The following is a 22,368-nucleotide window of genomic DNA, read 5'->3' as shown; positions in this document are numbered from 1 at the left end:
AGATGTCTCAAGTGTTGAGGGAGAATGCAATTAGCATGCTGACTACAGGAATGTCCACCAGAGCAGGTTGACAGATAATTTAATGTTAATTTCTCTATCATAAGCCGCCTCCAACTTCGTTTGAGATAATTTGCCAGTACGTCAAACCGGCCTCACAACCGCAGACCACGTGTAACCACGCAAGCCCAGGACCTCCACATCCGGCTTCTTCACCTGCGGGATCGTCTGAGACCAGCTACCCGGACAGCTGATGAAACTGTGGGTTTCCACAACCAAAGAATTTCTGCCCAAAGTGTCAGAAACTGTCTCAGGGAAGCTCATCTGCGTGCGCAATGTCCTCACCAGGGTCTTGACCTGGCGTCGTAACCGACTTCAGTGAGTAAATGCTCACCTTCAATGGCCACTTGCACGCTGGAGAAGTGGGCTCCTCACAGATGATCCCAGTTTCAACTCTACCGGGCATATGGCAGACAGTGTGTATGGCGTCATGTGGGTGAGCGGTTTGGCGATGTCAGCGTTGTGAACAGAGTGCCCCATAGTGGGATAGGATAAAGTAATCCTTCTAACCCCCCCCCAAAAAAAATATATATAGATGTACTATTGTAAAGTGGTTGTTCCACTGGATATCATAAGGTGAATGCACCAATTTGTAAGTCGCTCTGGATAAGAGCGTCTGCTAAATGACGTAAATGTAAATTAGTGGCGATGGGGTTATGGTATGGGTAGGCATAAGCTACGGACCACGAGCAAAATTGCATTTTATTGATGACAATTTGAATGCAGAGATATCGTGACGAGATCCTGAGGCCCATTGTCGTGCCATTCATCTGCCGCCATCACCTCATGTTTCAGTATGATAATGCACGGCCCCATGTCGCAAGGATCTGTACACAATTCCTGGAAGTAAAAAATGTCCCAGTTCTTCCATGGCTTGCATACTCACCAGACATTTTATCCATTGAGCTCTGGATTGACATTTACGACAGCGTGTTCCAGTTCCCGCCAATTTCAAGCAACTTCGCACAGCCATTGAAGAGGAGTGGGACAACATTCCACAGGCCACAATCAAACAGTCTGATCAACTCTATGTGAGGGAGATGTGTCGCGCTGCATGAGGCAAATGGTAGTCACACCAGATACTGACAGGTTTTCTGATCCACACCCCTACCTTTTTTAAAGATATTTGTGACCAATAGATGCATATCTGTATTGTCACGCTTGTCGTCGGTGAAGGAGGACCAAAACGCAGCAGGTATGAGTAAGCTCATCTTGAGATTTATTCACTCCAAAATGAACGCCAAAATAACAAAAGAGAACGAACGATAAACTGACAGTCCTGTAATGTTGACACACACTAAACACGGAACAATCTCCCACAAGTGACAAACACACCCTCATATATGGGACTCTCAATCAAAGGCAAAAGGGAAAACACCTGCCTTCAATTGAGAATCCCAATCCCAATTAATCAACCATAGAAACACACTTACTAGACTAACATAGAAATACATAAACATAGACCATAAACCAAAAACCCCAGAAATACTAAATCAAACACCCTTTTAACAAACACACCACCCTGAACCTCATAAAACAAATACCCTCTGCCACGTCCTGACCAAACTACAATACTAATTAACCCTTATACTGGCCAGGACGTGACAGTACCCCCCCCTTAAAGGTGCTAACCCCGGAAGCACCTTAAAAAACTAAAAAAAACTAAAAACCACAACCCCAAACAACAAAACAAATTTCCCCTCTACTAAAAGGGAGGGAAGGGAGGGTGGCTGCCGTCAACGACGGCACTGTGCTACACCCCCCCTCCCCAACCCACCTATATCAGGAGGTGACTCCGGTTCTGGCCGTTCCAGGCAGTCGGGCCACTCTGGCAGCTCGGGGCGGTCTGGCAGCTCGGGGCAGTCTGGGCAGTCTGGCAGCTCGGGGCAGTCTGGCAGCTCGGGGCAGTCTGGCAGCTCGGGGCAGTCTGGGCAGCTCGGGGCAGTCTGGGCAGTCTGGCAGCTCGGGGCAGTCTGGGCAGTCTGGCAGCTCGGGCAGTCTGGCAGCTCGGGACAGTCTGGGCAGTCTGGCAGCTCGGGACAGTCTGGGCAGTCTGGCAGCTCGGGACAGTCTGGGCAGTCTGGCAGCTCGGGGCAGTCTGGCAGCTCGGGACAGTCTGGGCAGTCTGGCAGCTCGGGACAGTCTGGGCAGTCTGGCAGCTCGGGACAGTCTGGGCAGTCTGGCAGCTCGGGACAGTCTGGGCAGTCTGGCAGCTCGGGACAGTCTGGGCAGTCTGGCAGCTCGGGACAGTCTGGGCACTCTGGCAGCTCGGGACAGTCGGCGCAGTCTTGCAGCTCGGGACAGTCTGGGCAGTCTGGCAGCTCGGGACAGTCTGGCAGCTCAGGACAGTCTGGCAGCTCGGGACAGTCTGGGCAGTCTGGCAGCTCGGGACAGTCTGGGCAGTCTGGCAGCTCGGGACAGTCTGGGCAGTCTGGCAGCTCGGGACAGTCTGGGCAGTCTGGCAGCTCGGGACAGTCTGGGCAGTCTGGCAGCTCGGGACAGTCTGGGCACTCCGGCAGTTCGGGCAGTCTGGCCACTCCGGCAGTTCGGGGCAGTCTGGCCACTCCGGCAGTTCGGGGCAGTCTGGCCACTCCGGCAGTTCGGGGCAGTCTGGCCACTCCGGCAGTTCGGGGCAGTCTGGCCACTCCGGCAGTTCGGGGCAGTCTGGCCACTCCGGCAGTTCGGGGCAGTCTGGCCACTCCGGCAGTTCGGGGCAGTCTGGCCACTCCGGCAGTTCGGGGCAGTCTGGCCACTCCGGCAGTTCGGGGCAGTCTGGCCACTCCGGCAGTTCAGGGCAGTCTGGCCACTCCGGCAGTTCAGGGCAGTCTGGCCTCTCTGGCGACTGTTGACTGGCGGGCAGCTCTGACGACTGTTGACTGGCGGGCAACTCTGACGACTGTTGACTGGCGGGCAGCTCTGACGACTGTTGACTGGCGAGGCTGGGTTTACGCACTTGAAGCCTGGTGCGTGGTGCTGGTACTGGGCGTACCAGATTGTGAACAAGCACCTCCAGGCTAGTGCGGGGAGCGGGAACAGGACGAGTCGGACTGGGTTGACGCACTTCCGGGTCCGCACGAGAGACAGGCGCTGGAAACCCAGGGCTATGGAGGCGCACAGTCGGTCTTGATCTTACCTCCTGCACAACCCGCCTTGGCTGGATGGAACTAGTAGCCCTGTACGAGCGGGGTGCTCGTACAGGGCAGACTGGGCTGTGCAGGGGCCTGATGGTAGCCGTGCGTAGAGCGGGAGTTGGGTAGCCTGGTCCTCGGAGGCGTACCGGCGACCAGATGCGCTGCGCAGGCATCCTCCTACCAGGCTGGATGCCCGCTCTAGCACGGCACCTGCGAGGGGCTGGAATAACGTGCACCGGACTGTGCGTGCGTATGGGTGAGAGTGCGCTCCTCAGCGAAACATAGCGCTCTCCACCCCATACGCTCCTCCATATTACCACGGGTACCTGGCTTCCGGCTCTTCCTAGGCCTAGCCAAACTACCCGTGTGCCCCCCCCAAAAACATTATTGGGGGTGCCTCTCGTGCTTCTCCCTCAGCGCGTCCAAGGCCTCGTACCTCCGCCTCTCTGCCTTGGCTGCCTCAATTTCCTCCCGTGGGCGACGGTACTCCCCAGCCTGGTGCCAAGGTCCAGCCCCGTCCAGAACTTCCTCCCAGGTCCATCTCTCCCACCAGTCCAACTCAAACTCCCCTTTCCTCTGCTGCTTGGTCCTTAGTTGGTGGGAGATTCTGTCACGCTTGTCGTCGGTGAAGGAGGACCAAAACGCAGCAGGTATGAGTAAGCTCATCTTGAGATTTATTCACTCCAAAATGAACGCCAAAATAACAAAAGAGAACGAACGATAAACTGACAGTCCTGTAATGTTGACACACACTAAACACGGAACAATCTCCCACAAGTGACAAACACACCCTCATATATGGGACTCTCAATCAAAGGCAAAAGGGAAAACACCTGCCTTCAATTGAGAATCCCAATCCCAATTAATCAACCATAGAAACACACTTACTAGACTAACATAGAAATACATAAACATAGACCATAAACCAAAAACCCCAGAAATACTAAATCAAACACCCTTTTAACAAACACACCACCCTGAACCTCATAAAACAAATACCCTCTGCCACGTCCTGACCAAACTACAATACTAATTAACCCTTATACTGGCCAGGACGTGACATGTATTCACAGTCATGTGAAATCCATAGATTAGGGCCTAATGAATTTATTTCAAATGACTGATTTCCTTATATGAACTGTAACTCAGTAAAATCTTTGAAATTGTTGCATTTATATTTTTTGTTCAGTATAATTCAGTGAGATGAAGAGTGATTTTAGGCATAGGTCTGAAGGACAATTATCTCTTCTGAGTAAATCACTTTCCTAATAACACTTCATTCTAGAACGTTACACCCCGGTCCCCTTCAGCTGCTGGCTACTGTGCCTGTTTTATTGATTGATTTGGTATTCATGACGCTATACCATGCACATTTGTAAAATGAAAGGAACCGAAAGGTGGCCAAGAACAATTAAACATGGAACAATTAGAACAATTAAAACAGAACAATAATTGAATGTGTTCTTGCAAATTATGTCAGCTTGTTTCGGTAAAGCCGCAATTATGGGCGGACACTGTGTGTGTAGGGACCTGTGAGCTCTGTGTGCCTTAGTGACCCTCCACTCTCTGACCATCGATCACCACTGACTGGTTAATTATAATGTGGTGGTTCCTAGCATGTAGGATGCTCTTTTCCTCTACGCATATCCTGCAGGAGAGTGATGATAAGGATACTATTCCTATACCTTTACACAGTAAACGTAATATGAATGAATGAGCCTAGGAATGGACGGAGTGGTGTGAAGGTTCATGGTTCTAAAAGAGAAATTAATAATTGTCTGCAGTGCTTGTTTAAAGGGTAGCATTTCACACATATGCATATTTATAGTATACAAATGGATGCCTTTTCGATTTCTGCTTTGGAAGATACTGTATGTACACCCAGCACTCATGCCAAGATCTAGTCACTTTTACCCCTACCCACATGTACATACTCTATTACCTCAATTACCTTAACTACCTCATACCCCTGTACATTGACTTGGCACTGGTACTCCTTGTATATAGCCTATTGTTTTTATTGTGTTACTATTTCCTTTTTATTTAGCAAATATTTGTCTTACTTTTTTAACTCTGCATTGTTGGTAATGGACTCGTAAGTAAGCATTTCACTGTAAAGTTTACATTCGGCGCATGTGACCAATACAATTTCATCTCTGAGAGAATGTGAAGATTATGTTCCGTAACATGACATATGAAAGGTTCGGTAGCTGCTAGCCGTTATTTAGCAATTCCACAGTATGGTCAACATGAGCACGAAAAAAAGAAATAGCTTATTTTTCCTAATTAAACTACTTTCATATTTACCTTGAATGTGTGTATTTTGAAGTAAAGACTTAATCTGGCCTTTATATTTGTCAAATTGAATGTTATTGTTACTACAAAATAGTATTTTCACTCAGATTTCATAGCTTTTGGCATTGGCTCACAGAGCTTGTTCTGATACATCTGCCCCCCTATGTTTCTGACCAAGTCGGTAGGTTAATGAAACTATATGTATGGAATTATACAAATCTAGTGAAGATAGAACGCTGATTTGGACAGGCCGTTGTCACATCCATAATGTTTTTGAGGAAAGGTTGTTACTGAGGACGCGTTTCGAGTACGATTGTATTCAAACTTTCTGTGCAAGCTACATTTCATCAGTACTCGTTCTAAGCTTAACAGATGTGACCATTACGGACGCTTCATAACATGATCAGTGACTCACTAGTCAGCATCACTGCATAATGAAATCATGATAAAATGTTAATGCCCTTCCTACTGCTTCTGAAGTTTGTTTATGTTAGCAAATAAGCTAGCGGGCAATCTTTATCTGTGTGTGTGTGATCTATTTCGGGTGTACTCAAGTTCTCATATGAACTGCAATCACGCATTGTTCTGCTAACTGGAGCATTGCTCGTGATCACATGGCATAATAAAGGTCTTAAAAATACATGAGCAACTTTCACTGGTCATGTGGAGTTTGTTTACTTCCTTGAGTAAGTACGGGTAACCGCCAGTGTTATAGCCGCTACTGTATATAGCCTCACTACTGTTATTTTTCACTGTCTTTTTACTGTTGTTTTTATTTCTTTACTTACCTATTGTTCACCTAATAACTTTTTTGCACTGTTGGTTAGAGCCTGTAAGGTAGTATTTCACTGTAAGGTCTACACTTGTTGTATTCGGCAAACGTGACAAATAAACTTTGATTTGATTTGATACTGGTCTGTATCTTTGTAGTCTGCCCTGCGCGTGCTTGTGAATTGCAACAGTCAAGCCTGAGGTGATTTACGATCTGTCAAGAAAGGTCTACGAAAGTGCAAACCCTGTGCCACTGGTAGATTATAATTCAATGATTTGTTTTTTTTTACCATTTCACGTAACGAAAATGAAGAAGTTTAACCCTTCATAGGAAAGACATCAGCATAATGACATTCGTCAAGATATAGTAGAGATGATAAGGGATGAGTGAGGAATGAGTCCAGCAAGCTAAAAAAAAACAAGGGAATGAAATGGGTGTATGAATCACTGAGTCTTGGGTTAGCGGTACAGTGCATTCAGAAAGTATTCAGACCCCTTCCCTTTTTCCATATTTTGTTACGCTAGAGCCTTATTCTAAAATGTATTAAATACATGTTTTGCCTCATCAATCTACACATAATACCCCATAATGACAAATTGAAAACAGGTTTTTAGAAATGTTTGTAAATGTAGAAAAAAACTAAAACAAAAATACCTTATTTACATAAGCATTTAGACCCTTTCCTATGGGACTCAAAATTGAGCTCAGGTACATCCTGTTTCCATTTATCATCCTTGAGATGTTTCTACAAGTTGATTGGAGTACATCTGTGGTAAATTCAATTGATTGGACATGATTTGTAAAGGCACACACACCTATCTATATAAGGTTCCACAGATGACATTGCATGTCAAAGCAAAAACTAGGCCATGAGTTCGAAGGAATTGTCCGTAGAGCTCAGAGGTTGGATTGTGTCAAGGCACAGATCTAGGGAAGGGTACCAAAACATTTCTGCACAATTGAAAGTCCCCAAGAACACAGTGGCCCCCCATGATTCTTAAATGGAAGAAGTTTGGAACCATCACCACTCTTCCTAGAGCTGCCTGCCCGGCCAAACTGAGCAATCGGGGGAGAAGGGCCTTGGTCAGAGAGGTGACTAAGAACCCGATGGTCACTCTGACAGAGCTCCAGAGTTCCTCTGCTGAGATGGGGAAAAACTTCCAGAAGGACAACCATCTCTGCAGCACTTCACCAATCAGGCCTTTATGGTCGAGTGGCCAGAAGGAAGCCACTCCTCAGTAAAAGGCACATGACAGCCCTATACTCTTTGGTCTGATGAAACCAATATTGAACTCTTTGGCCTGAACGCCAAGCGTCACGTCTGGAGGAAACCTGGCACCATCCCTACGGTGAAGCACGGTGGTGGCGGCGTCATGCTGTGGGGATATTTTTCAGCAGCAGGGACTGGGAGACACCTCAGGATCGAGGGAAAGATGAATGAAGAAAAGTACAGAGAGATCCTTGATGAATACCTGCTCCAGAGCATTCAGGACCTCAGACTGGGGGCGAAGGTTCACCTTCCAACAGGACAATGACCCTAAGCACACAGCCAAGACAATGCAGGAGTGGCTTTGAGACAAGTCTCTGAATGTGCTTGACTGGCCCAGCCAGAGCCCAGACTTGAACCCGATCGAACATCTCTGGAGAGACCTGAAAATAGCTGTGCAGCGACGCTCCCCATCCAACCTGGCAGAGCTTGAGAGGATCTGCAGAGAAGAATGGGAGAAACTCCCCAAATACAGGTGTGCCAAGCTTGTAGCATCATACCCAAGAAGACTCATGGCTGTAACTGTTGCCAAATTTTCCTCTAGTGTTATTATGAAAGCGCAAATATTTATATAATTGTTGAGGTATGCAACACTGTAATTTACAATGAAAATATAGATTTTTAAATAAAGAATTGTAAATGCATTTTTTGCACATTTGTGCATTTATGGTTGGTTAAGACGGGACCACTTTGATATCCTATGCAATAACTATTCAAGATACTGGTGATTTCTTGGTTCTTTGAGGTGCACTGCATTTTCAGATGACAACAACAGTATTGTGAGGAAGTTTGGTGAAGAAATCTTTAATATATAAACACTCCTTTTTTACAGTGTCATAACGTCCATAACAGAGAATGTCACAGCCATAACGGTACATTTTCCTCTCTAAAATATACATTACAATTTGTATATTTTCTTCATTGTTGTTTTAGTATGTAGCCAAGCCTTACTTTCAAATTGGCTATTCATATTTTACCCTAAGACTTTGACATTCCCAGACTTTTGCCTATGTGTCTGCTCTCCCAAAAATGTCTGTCCATTTACGTCACATCCATAACGCAAGTTTTGTTGTTCTGTTACTTCAAAGTGGTATGACTTAGAATTTTTGTATTATGTGTCAACACTTCCCCTATAGGGTTCTGTAAATATACATATTAACATTTATGCTTGATAACTCAGTTCTGTGAGACATTTTGTTTCTCATTTTGTGTGCAAATGTCACATCCACAACGCTGGAATTGTGTCCCATTCAGTATACCACCTGTCCTCCAAATGAACCCAAACGTGTCATTTATGTGAGAAATGTCCACCCTACCACCACTATGGCTGACAACAAATAGTTTATTTATTTTTGAAACTAGACAAGAGGATCCTTACTGTGCCAGAAACAGATCAACACTCTACATACCTAGTCCTCATATCCTTATACTCCCCACAGTCTTAGCTCAAGATTCCGACATCATGAATGGATTCTGTTCTGGCCGGAAGGGAACAGAAATTGCTTTTGCTCTCTCTCTCTCTTTCTCTCTCTCTCTCTCTCTGTCTCTCTCTCTCTCTCTCGGTTGCCGGGTGGTTTTGTTTAATGCACGGCGCAGTACATCTCGCAGGCCTGATCAAACAGCCACTGTGACTCTTTTGTGGCGGCAAAGTGGTTAGCGCTAGGTGTTAATAATTCCACGCACCACACTTCCTTCCCGCGCTCCGAGGGGAATGTAAAAGGATCTGTCAGAGACTGATTCATCACTATCGATTCCATTTAATTCCTATGTGTGCATGAATGGCTCTGTCAGATGGGAGGGAAAACATTCTAAAGTACGCCTTTGTTTCCTCTCCTTCCATTTCCTTCTCTTTTTGAGAGCCCAAAATTATAAGCTTGGCAATAGCTGCTCTTCAAGGTTTTCAAATGATCTCCCCACAGCCTTTGCACAATAATAGAAGTATGAAGGCCACCAGAGCAACTGGGTTTACACATAATGCCCAATTACTGGTAAACAACATAGATCGATGGTAATGACAAGGGAGTGCAAAGCAAAACATCCTCTTCTCAGTCCCTATGTTAAACCAACCAAGGTGCTTCCGAAGCTATTATTACATGTTAACTTCTTATGGCTTGGGGGCGCTATTTTCACGTCCGGATGAAAAGTGTGCCCAGAGTAAACTGCCTGCTACTCAGACCCAGAAGCTAAAATAGGCATATTATTAATAGATTTGGATAGAAAACACGCTGAAGTTTCTAAAACTGTTTGAATGATGTCTGTGAGTATAACAGAACTCATATGACAAAGGAATTGTCCGGTTGGAATATTATTGAAGATTTATGATAAAACATCCTAAAGATTGATTCTATACATCGTTTGACATGTTTCTACAAACTGTAATGGAACTTTTTTGACTTCGTCTGGACTTTGTGCTCGCGCCTTGCGCATTTGGATTAGTGTACTAAACACGCAAACAAAAATGAGGTATTTGGACATAAATATGGACTGTATGGAACAAAACAAACATTTATTGTGGAACTGTGAATCCTGGGAGTGCATTCCGATGCAGATCATCAAAGGTAAGTGAATATTTATTATTCTATTTCTGACTTTTGTTGACTCCACAACATGGCGGGTATCTGTATGGCTTGTTTTGGTGACTGAGTGCTGTACTCAGATTATCGCATGGTGTGCTTTTGCCATAAAGCTTTTTTGAAATCTGACACAGCGGTTGCATGAAGGAGACGTGTATCTTTAATTCTATGTAAAACACTTCTATATTTTATCAATGTTTATGATGAGTATTTCTGTATATTGATGTGGCTCCCTGCAAAATCACTGGATGTTTTGGAGGCAAAACATTACTGAACATAACGCGCCAATGTAAACTGAGATTTTTGGCTGTTGTCAAATCAATCCCGTTAAAGGGATTTGAGCCCTAAGTTAATAACACAGTAGTGGGCTGATTTCCAATGGGCTTATTCAGGCTTTATAACTATAGGTCAGTGTTATCCTGACACCTGTCAGCAAACGCCCCAAGGTAACCACCCAAAGAGGAGTGAAAAACAAAAGCCTAGCCGACCACCACTACATTCAGTGTGGTACCTTTAATGCGAGTGTTTGATAACTCGACGTCGAGGATGAGAGCAAAAATCAATGGCGTCCCATAAAGCCCTCCAGGCAAGGCTGCTGGAACAGACACAACATTAGCCATGCAGGGAGCGGAGCTGCTGTAAACGCTTATGTAAAGGGAGCAGACGAGTGCTGGCGCATACTAATGTTCCCCCATACAACCAGACGGTCTCGGACCAGGCCAGACGGGGGGTGACTGAGGCGTGGGAGGTCATGACGGGGGCTCTTAGTCTGACTGATCCTGGTTGACCAGCCTCATAGCACAAGGAAAATCCTTCGTAACGGCAGAAAGGTTACCTTGAATAAATAGTCAATGGTTTTAAATATGCCAGTGAGCAGTCAACATAGAGCAAAGGAAAACATGGCCATCTTGACCACATTTCTATACTGCACACCAATTCAAAGGTATAAATACATTTTTCCTGAGGGGCCATTTCTCTAAAGGCGTAATTTATGCATGTGTCATGTACCCTTTTCCCTAATCAAATCTTTCCAAATAACTAGAAAAGTTAAGAGAGGCCAATGAGAGAAGCTGGTGGTGGAAGCACAGGTGGGAGCCAAATTAAATCACATTCTGGGCAGCTTATGGCCACAGGACCACATGGTTGAGACCCATGATCCGACTCTACTTTTTCTTAATTGAATAACACAACATTTACCTTTTGGCCCTCATGTCCGTAATTTTAACAACCTGTATTTAAATCCCTTATTTACTCTTTATTATGAGTAAGAGCAAGCTCATTATCGGAATCTCTTGCTCGTACAGCTGGCAGCAGCCTATCATCTGAGACAGAGCGAAGGTCTAAGTGAAACCTATAAAATTATCATTATCTTGGCATGCTTTCGCTAGTTCGACATGATTGACAAGCCAGCCAATTAGAGAGGAAGAATGAAAGCATGTCCTTAAGTGAGTTTAATGCGACGCCTGAAGCTTGTTGAAAGCAGCTTCAAGTTTTGCATTTTGTGCTGTTTTTGGGATTGCAGTTCAAATAAGGGAATATGTATTGGGGGGGAATAGTAGTTGGATGTTAATGTTAAGATCATATACCGCATGTCTATGTTCTTATTGATATGGTAATAGGGATATACAAATATTATCTATGATCACTGTAGTGTAAAAGTTTACAACAAGAGTAATTGTGTTTTTATTTAGCACACGAAACTGCATATTTAACTTGTTAGAGCTAAAAGGTATGCGCTAGAAAACTTCACTTTGCAACTAAGTTGAACAGAAGGCAATGTTTCTACCGTCTAAAGATCTCAAATCACTGCCCTTCACTGCTATTGTATAAAACGGTGGTCTTCCATTAACGGGTACGGTAAGTAGAAATGCAAGATTTGCGAAGGAGAGTTATAAAACCCTGAAGGTCTGCTGAAAGTAACGCATCCCCTGGGGCAGGAAATGTGCCCTTGTAAGCTCCATACTGCACATTACTTACGGTGATATGATGCTTAATGTGAACCCACTGTCCTTGAATAAAGACACATGAGACCAGGGAAGATCTGACCCTTAAACATACACATTAATCTGGGAAGTTACTAAGAATTTGAGCTTGAAAGCATACCTTTATTATACTGTATTACATAAGTTTTAACCCAATTTCACAATCCCATCTTTCACATTGACTGATTGGAATCATGCACAAGTTGCAAGGACATAAGCATTCCCTGCGTCAGAGTTCCAAAAGAAACATTATCTAACATAGCATATAGACAGCAAAAAGTACTGAATTGAAAGAGTAACATTGAGGGTATATTGGTTTGTCAATTATATTTTATATATATTTCTGCCATTGATTTAGTGTGGGAAAACTCCAGAACACACAATCTCAATGTAATTTACACAAAAATGTTATATTAACACAAATAACAAAAGCATTTAAATTCCAACAATATGGATGATCTACACGAATCAGAATAAACTGCACGATCAATCAACTTATCAGAGTTCCATGTCAATAAGATGTCTTTCCCTAACAGAGACGGTGATATCCACAGCGGGCTGTGGGAGGCCTGTGATGGAGAGACTGAATGGAGGAGGAATGGAGAGAGTGAGAAATAGACAGCTCAATGCCAAAAGAATAGAGTGCCCGACTTGAACCTGCCACAGAACTGACAGAATTACACTTAATGATGCTCACTCAAAGAGCCAGGAGACATCCTGGGCCCAGAGGCCAGATGTGTACACCTTGACTCCTCATCCCAGTCAGATCTACACTAGATGGGTAAAAGTATGTGGATACCTGCTTGTTGAACATTTCATTCCAAAATCATGGGTATTAATATGGAGTTGGGTCCCCTTTTACTGCTATAACAGCCTCCACTCTTCTAGGAAGGTTGTCCACTAGATGTTAGAACATTGCTGTGGGGACCTGCTTCCATTCACAAGAGCATCAGTGACGTTGGGCACTGATAGTGTGCAATTAGGCCTGGCTTGCAGTCCACATTCCAATTCATCCCAAAGGTGTTCAATGGGGTAAAGATCAGGGCTCTGTGCAGGCCAGCCAAGTTCCTCAACAACGATCTCGACAAACCATTTCTGTATGTACCTCGCTTTGTGCATGGGGGCATTGTCATGCTGAAACAGGAAAGGGCCTTCCCCAAACTGTTACCACAAAGTTGGAAGCACAGAATCGTCTAGAATGTCATTGTATGCTGTAATGTTAAGATTTCCCTTCACTGGAACTAAGGGGCCTAGCCCGAACCACAAAAAAACTGCCCCAGACCATTATTCCTCCTCCACCAAACTTTACAGTTGGCACTATGCATTGGTGATCTTAGGCTTGTGTGTGGCTGCTTGGCCATGTAAACCCATTCATGAAGTTCCCGACGAACAGTTACTGTACTTACGTTGTTTCCAGGGGCAGTTTGGAACTCGGTAGTGAGTGTTGCAACCAAGGACAGACAAAGTTTACACGCTACGCGCTGTGAGCTTGTGTGGCCTACCACTTCGCGGCTGAGCCGTTGCTGCTCCTAGACATTTCCACTTCACAGTAACAGCACTTACAGTTGCCCGGGGCAGCTCTAGCCTTGCAGAAATTTGACAAACTGACTTATTGGAGAGGTGGCATCCTATGACGGTGCCACGTTGAAAGTCACTGAGCTCTCAGTACGGGCCATTCTACTGTCAATGTTTGTCTATGGAGATTGCATGGCTGTGTGCTCGATTTCGTACACCTGTCAGCAATTGGTGTGGCTGAAATAGCCGAATCCACTAATTTGAAGGGTTGTCCACATACCTTTGGCCATGTAGTGTACTTCCTCCCCCTTCCTTACTATTCAATATCCTTCCCCCATTTCACAGATGATGAGATTCCACACAGACACACATGCTGCCATTCACATCAAGTCACAGTAGGAGTATCAAAAGAAAACTAAGAGCGGTGACTGAAAGCATGAAATAAGGTCTGCTCTGAGTCTGAACCCCCTTTAGATCACACAACCAGCTGGCCTGGAATAACCTCTGGCTCATCACTCAGTAGAGTGATATCAGTAGAGCCTGCTGATGTTTATGCCCCGGAACAGCGCTGTGCTAGTCAGCAGAGGCACACACTGAGGGTGGGTGAGAGATTTGCAGACTAAAGCATATCAGTGCATTGGACAGCACGGATGGATGAGACACATGATACAGCAGTTCACCTGAGGACAGCGAGTCAAGAGGCAAAGAAAAAGGAGAGAGTGGTGAAGAGGTGGTAAGAGAGAGAAAGAGAGGATGTGGAGAGATATGAGGATGGGGTGTTGCGGGGTCAAGAGGGGGTAAGAGTGTGTTTCTTACCATAACAGAGATGTGCAGCAGGTGCATGTGTTCGTGCAGGACGTGAGCAGGCTCCTGGGCCGTGGGCATGGTGGTCTGTATCAGCTGCTCAGAGGTGCTCACGGACACGTGGAAATACAGCGTCCCATTCTCCAGCCACTGCTGCTTCCAATGCACCTGAGAGATGTCTGCCCCCAAACCTGACATCTCTACAGAGAGGAAGAGAGAGAAAGAGATTTTGTGACAACCTTAAACAATTGACACTTTTAACAATTGACACAATTTTTTTGTGGGTGTGTTTGTATGTTTGCATCGCTATGTGTGTGGATGCGTGCATGTGTGCGTGCGTGCATGTTTAGCTGCTATCTGTGTCTGAAAGAGGCACATGAGTCTTTGGGGAAATTGAACGGAAAGTTCAGGGGTGACTGAAGTCTGTGATAAGTTTGCATTAACATTCTAGTGAAGTGCTTGCTCTCTCTTAAGGTCAAGACTCGGCTACTCCATAGATCTAGCTGTATTAACAGTCACTCTTAGGAGGGAAAAGGCTACATTTCTGTGTAATCCTACACTGTGTAAAATGTGTAGAGAGGTATTTGGGAACTGAATTGAATTTCCAAGCAGTTTACATGATATCTGTATAATGATGACTGCTTCCCAACCAATAAGTTAAAACTCTGCCGTTAATCCAAAATTGATTGATCAAAACCTCTAGGTCAGTAAAACATCACGGGCCTAACAAACAGCATTAATCATCATGGTGGATAGCTTAGACCTTTGCTTGCATGCTCCCTGTTTGTATGAGCAGACTTAAAATCAGTAGCGTCCTAACTAATGGGGATAAGACAATGGGTATGCCATTCTGTTCGCTATCCGTCACCTAGGATTCAATTTTATTGTCAATAGCAGTTGAGAAAACGCTGCCTCGCTGTGCTCCGTCCTCTCGCTATCTCCACAAATCATCAACAGTCCTGTAAACCTAATGAATACATTAGCGCGAACAGGCCGTCAGCATTAACATAAAGAGCTACGACACCAGAGGGGAAGTGGATCAGTTAAAAAAGGAAAAAGAAAAGGCGCAACCTTGAAAAATGTAAACGAAGCCGGGTGAGATCGGACTCAGAGGGCAAGTTGATGGGAGAGAAATAAAGCAGGCAGGAAAATAACCAAGCTGGCCAGATAGGGATCAAAGCACAGGACTGTGATGCTATCGACTACTGGGGCTCCGCGGTCGCTGGGTACCGAGACAGCCTCTGAGAGCTATGTGCTTGATACAGTATTTGTCAGGGGTGGGTGACAAGGTCAGGGACAGGGGGACGGAGCTGCTCCCAGGCTAGTGGCAGGTACAGTATGAGGGATGGCATTCAATGGCGCTGGTCATTAACCTACTGACTCTGGGGTCAGTGGACACAGCAGGAGAGGATTGCTCTGTGAGCTGCCCTCGTCACTGCCGCTCCAGTACAGGGCACACACATACAGTACATCAGGAGCACCACAGGGCTTTAAAGACCGGGAGAGAAGCAGTCACTTGATATGGTACAGTATGATAAGGAAGGCTGACACCACAGGTCTGGACTTCGACACGGACAGATTTGTAGACAAGTTGTTTACTCAATATTTTTTATGTATAACCTCACTTCTTTGGAACTTTATTAGCAAAGAAAGAATGATCTACCAAGAACACTACAGCAGCAGTACAATCCACAGTGGATGATAATAGGACAAAAGTTATGGGCTAGGCTCCTCATGGGACAATCCGGTGGAAAACTTTTCAAAAAGTAAGCTTTCAGCATCTTTCCTTATCATAAAAGGACAGTGTGGTAACAGTTCTGCTGACTGTACAGTCGTAGGATCAAAATGTGTAGACTGTGAAACGTCAAGCACTCATCTAAAAGAACATCATTGTGTGTTATCTGCAGCTTCTCATATTTGGCGATTGGGCTATTGACCTTGACAGAGGATGTGCTCCTGTGTGCAGGTCTAAAAATGAGGTGGCACTCATTAGAGGTGGCCATTTTAAACCAATAGAGGGGACAGATATAAGAGAGACACTTTGGCTGCCAATCACTTGCTGACTTTAGAGCCTTATGTGGACTTTCTTTTGTTTGCCTCTTCTTGGGCAAATTTAGTGGGTGCTCATGGTGGGTGTCATTTAGGTTCTAGTTGTTGTTGCTAGTCAACTTTCAGTGGACTCTCCCATGAGTGTCTTTCAGAACCCTTCCTTAAACACCACCTCCTTTCCGTTTGAGCAACAGTTTTTGGTTTTCTCGCTGGGGAACGTCACAAAATGCTATGAGTGTTGTTATTGGGCAAACATCCAGACGTTCACATGATACAGAGGTACAGCCACAGGTCCTTTCGCCATTAACGACACACTGGCTTGTGTGTGTGTGTGTGTGTGTGTGTGTGTGTGTGTGTGTGTGTGTGTGTTTGCACGCCTGTGTGGGGAAAGATGTTGTTGAAGCATGTACGCTCCCAGCAAGGGCATCAGGGATGGAATGTCTACCCTGAGGCGTGCCATTGTACCCACAAGCCACTGAGAGCAGGGGAGAAGCGTGGCTGATTTTACACAAATAGAATGACAAAAGGTTCAACCACGAGAACAACCTTCTCAAGACCTCATGAGTGTGGCGAATGCCTTATCACGTCAATAGCAACCAAGGTACAAATAGGTACGAAGGTAACAGTAAAAGCTATTGGTTATTCATACGACAAACCAAAAACAGACTAAAACTGAGTTACTCCATGGTCTTTTTTCACTTTACCTTCTCTGTTAACTCGTGATCTCATTAAGCTTGCAGCACAGAGGGGACGGGATTGTTTGGAGCTTGCCCAAATCCTTGATAAAACCCTGTTAATCTTGGCCGAGGCATCGGAAGGTAGCCCAGATGTCCCTGAGTGAAATCTACTGAACACTTGCTGTCAGCATAACACTTATTACCAGCACTGTGTACCCAAAGAGTCTCCACACGCAGGACCCATTCCCCAGTCACAGCAGAGCCGCACTGACTCTATAATATTGTATTTCAGGTATTCATTTCCATTTTTTGCTCGTGTTAGTCGTCTATGTTGGGCATTTTGGAGAGATTAAATTGATCTAAAATCAACGTGCAAGATTTCATTATGAAGGGAGAATGGACAAATACACATGTATTATTTTAAACTGAGTTTAATTTAAGATCGTTTTCAAATGTAGCATCCAACTGAACTAATCCCTGATGCCTCGGCAGCAGCTAAGGGGGATCCCTAATGGGGATCTCTAGTAAATACAAATACTGTGCCCTACATAGCTAAAAGAGTCTGTGACTGTGTCCTCATGTCTGCTAACTTTACATCATTTACTCTCTTCTGGGCTGAAATGAAATATCCTTGATCACAGCATTCAGTTTGTCAGCAGGCTGGCCTTTGGATGTTGAAATATGTTGGTTATTAAACATAGGCCTGATGTTTAGCTTGCTTAATGCAATTGAACTTTCAACTTTCATTTCATTCTACAGTAAAAACAGTGACAGCAACTAAGTGAGGATTGGGTGTCATGTAGCCGAGGTGGATTCTGAAGAATGTGTGTTAAGGAATTGTAAGTAATAAGGACTATTCATCTCTCTCTTTAGCAAAACGAATAGTGGTCGCCCACATGCTGTAAAGAAATACTATTGTTGTAAAGCAGAAAGGTTGTGGTTATAAACACACACAGACAAGACAGACGCAAACATATACAAATGGGAGTGAGATAAACAAAAACGAGCAGATGTTTGTGTGCTCTCTCTCTCTCTCTCTCTGACACACCCACACACACACACACACACACACACACACACACACACACACACACACACACACACACACACACACACACACACTCCCCAAAGGTCGTTCTCATCAATTTAAAGGTGATCATAGCTGCATGTAGTCAGTAACTGTGTGGCCTGACAGCACTGTGACAGTTTGTCAGTTCAGTAACAAGGCCGTGTCATCCCCGCTTACCCTGATGAAAGTTGGCACCCTAAAGGCACTTTGCGGCTTGTCATTGCCCATGTGGCATGGCAAGCCAGCCAGCAAGCCTTCCGATAATGCTGCTGCCTAGCCTAGAGCCTCAGCCTGCCATGCCTGTCACAGTATTACGGGCAGCTGTAAATTTAATAATTCATAAGTGAGGACAATGATAGACTTCCATAACCTTTGAGATGAATCTAAATATATCAGCTCCAAATGCAGAGGATAGACGACGGTGACAGTCAGTGCCTCATCAGTACTGTCAGAGGCTATTACTAAATTCATTACACATACCAAACACATCTCACTGTGTTTAGGCTTTGACCTCGATAATGTCCACTCTGAATGGCCTCACATTTCAAACAGAGTATTTAGAGTAAAGTCTAACATAAGAGAACTTCACCATATATTAGGGGGAAATGAATGAGCTCGTAGAAGTACATTTGATTAGTCAGTCACCAAATGGATGGATGTCAAGTCTCCCATTCAGAAAATGCTAATGCCTGTAAAGAATGTACCAATTACCATTTCCAAACAAGTTGACGTGAGATATTGGGTATTTAAGCAAATACAGCATTACCGAAAGGCTGCTTCCCATTGAAATGAAACACTTAGCAACTTAATGTCACCCAGACATCTTATTATGCTCCCTAATTAAATTGTTGGCATTCATGGATGTAAAGGTCATTAAAAATGCAAACAATAAAAAACGTATCGCGAAGAGAAGTAAGGCGCATGTTTCAAGGCATTGTAATATGCTAATTTACGCTGGCGCCTTGGCACAGTCGGGTCATAACGTAGGGATCCCCAACACTGTGTGTCTGTGACAAAGGACTTATTGTTAATGAGGGTGGAGCAGCAGGGCTCGATTGGCGGAATATTTCTCCACAATGAGTCACCGCAGGACCAGGCCATTAGATAATCTACCATGCCATCTATGTGAAGAGAGAAATCATATCATCCCAGCCAGGACTGAACAGCTAATAATGTTACCCAGGGAGGGAGAGGGTGAGAAAGCGAGCGAGAGAGAGAGAAAGAGAGAGAGAGAGACAATAGAGATGAGGGAGGCCATCAATGTCATGTTCAGGTCCTGCCTAAGGCCTACAACTGGCATGTCAGTGTCATTAAAGTCAAACATAGCGAGTCATCATGAATTAAGAGTCATCGAGACAAGCAACAAATACAAAGATTCATGGAGGTTATATAATAACGGGCCTGATGTTATTGTATTGTGATAAAGTAAGCACATTGAAAAAGCAATAATTTGATATGTGCACATTAAAGATTATCACCCAGTACATTTGTATACTTTTTAGCTAGAAGTTCTGAAAGTAGCTCGCATGAGCCAAAAATGGTGCCGAAAATTGCATACGTCGTCACATACGTGGAGATATGTACACCTCGTCATTGTTCTCTCTTTCGCTCTGCTGTGTGTGCATCGTGCTAGCCGACACACTCAAATGGCGAGGGGCTAAAGCTCATTGGCTGGAACTTGAATTGTTAGGGTTCTGGCCAACATGGGGGAAAATGTATGGAAAATGGCACAGCTTCCAGAAAAACAGTTGCTTCAAACTGGGGATTTCATGGCTAATTGAGGTAAGATGGTAATTCTGCTCATAGATTATCCATGTATGAACTACACATTGACACATCCATCCCAAAGCAGGAGGTTTAAAAAAAAGACTTAGTAGTCGCCAAAGTTCCGGAGTCTTTAAATCTACATCACAGGCAAATGTAATCAGGACTGTTATAAGAAACCATAAAATGATCTGATATGACGTGGTCATATTCCCTTATATGACATGGAAATATGACATGGCCATTGCACAAAGACAGTCAATAGTACCGTCTGTCTCCTGGATAAAAAGGTCTGTCACCAGGTGTCTATCCCTGTCCTAGGGGTCTTTGAAGGCTCCTTCTGCTGTGACAGCTGTCTTTAGACAGTCAGCACAGCGGTATCCAATTCTGACGACTCATCACTTCCTAGTGGATGACCTGGTCCTGACCTCTGTACCACCCGGACGCCATCACCATCTGACATCTCCACAGATGCATTTTTAAAGCCACCCAACCCTAATCATCTTAGCAATGCACTGCTACATTACTGCAGCAACACCAGCAGTGTGATTTCACCAAGACATATTTACGCTGAAATGTATCTGTCCAATGCCACAGAATGTCATTTGCGCATCTCGCTATTGCTGTTCAGGTACAATGGACAGCAATCACTTTAAATAGAAAAAAAGTAGGCCACGTGGGATAATTTGATTCTACCAGGGTCTAGGGAAGGGTCCAGTGAGAATCAGGTGTTAACAATCAGCCGTGCCAGTGGGACTGAAGGTCCATCTGTACCCCGGCGCCCACTCCTACTCCCACGCCAACTCAAACTGTGCTCAATCACAGAGCCAGCAGCTAGCCAGGGCAGTGCCCACCAGCTCCAGTAGAAACCAATCACATTTCAGACACTACTTAAAATGGTCCCTCATGGAGTGAATCTATCTGACTTATACTATAATATAGGCGATTTATGACAACCAAGATAACAGAGGTAGAGAAAGTCCTTATAGAGGTAAACATAAAGATGAACTCAAGATGATGGCCTTATGTGTAAAACTGGACGAGAGAAAACACATTTATGATCATATATTCATACAAATACAACATACCCACATGTTTTTTGATAGGCTAGAAACCACAACAGATCCTGGGTTCTTGATGATCATTTCCCATTCATTAGAACGTAGATGTAAACAAGTGCATAGACGCCCATGAATTAGAGAGCAGGATGAGTGTTTGGTTTATGGTAGAACTGACTCATCTTTGGGAGTTTGTTGTGACAGAGAACATAGCAGGCCACTATTAGTTTACTCTACTCTATCTACCACTGCTGCTGTGCTGCACTGAGCCCTATGTATCCCTCTCCTCTATAGTGAACACACACACTCCTCCGAGCCCATCGCTCTGCCTCTAGCCCAGCAGCCCAAGGTCACCTCTGTTTTACATCTAATAATAAGCCCCCCACACCTTAACAATGCTGTAAAACCCAAAGTGCCCCCACATTATGAGATTTAATACGCAATTGAGTCATAATATCATTTGGTTTCGGCCAAAAACCCTATTCTTACAAGGGAAATTAGTGTCATTATCCAAAACAATGCCACTCTAATTTATGTGCGGATCTATAAATGGTTTGTCTCATGCTATTTGGGATTAGGGAGGCAGCGAGCCAAAAAGGGCCTAATGTATTTAAAGTGACACATTAACTGGATAAACAGTCCCCTTATCTACAGAGTACATATACTTTTTTTTTTAAACAGTCCAATCCTATTAAAGGGGCCATTCTCCAACTGATTGCACCATCTCCTGCTCTCACGTGCCTGCCGTCAACCCCCTGCTAAAGAGTGAAGCCGGGGGTAATCATACACACATTGAGATTGACATATCCATTGTTCTGGGCCCTCCCCAATGAGACCTTGGTCAAATGTCTTTTTCTGTTGTGATCTCGTAGAGGATGAAATCCATTAGCAGGGATGGTGTAGTGTACTCCCTAGTGAGCAGGAGGAGTTAGTGCCGATACTGCAAGATGGACAGAATCTGTTGTGTACAGTAGAAGCCAGACACATGTAAGCGGTGTTACTGATAGCTACTGTGTAAGATGATTCATCAGCATGGGAGCATATGCTTCCCACTTCACAGAGAGAGTGAGGAGCATATGGCACCCCAAGGGGGCAACAGTAAAGGTGTAAGAACCTGCCTTTCCTGTCTAAAACAGGATATTACGGTATGTGCCCTTCACCTCCAGAGAAGCAAAACACACTTAAGAGAAGCAAATAGCACACAAGCACACACACGTACGCACAAACACACACGTACGCACAAACACACACACAGCTCTCAGCCTTTCATAATGCATTTGCCGTCTTCTGCCCTGATGGATATATATAAACATTGGCTGATGTAAAAAGGGCTTTCTAAATACATTTGATTGATA

General features: G+C 44.6%; 1 protein-coding gene across 1 annotated transcript in view; it reads right to left on the bottom strand.

Annotated features, from left to right (window-relative positions):
- Nucleotides 1–22,368, bottom strand: part of LOC115159542 (astrotactin-2) — a 421,339-nt gene that overhangs the window by 342,070 nt on the left and 56,901 nt on the right. The window contains exon 2 of the mRNA XM_029709358.1: nucleotides 14,409–14,596. Within this exon, the coding sequence (XP_029565218.1) occupies nucleotides 14,409–14,596 (188 nt within the window). The remainder of the gene's footprint in view (nucleotides 1–14,408; nucleotides 14,597–22,368) is intronic.

This window comes from Salmo trutta, chromosome 23, assembly GCF_901001165.1.
Source record: "Salmo trutta chromosome 23, fSalTru1.1, whole genome shotgun sequence".
Taxonomy (NCBI): domain Eukaryota; kingdom Metazoa; phylum Chordata; class Actinopteri; order Salmoniformes; family Salmonidae; genus Salmo; species Salmo trutta.
This window is presented reverse-complemented; position numbering and strand designations above follow the sequence as displayed.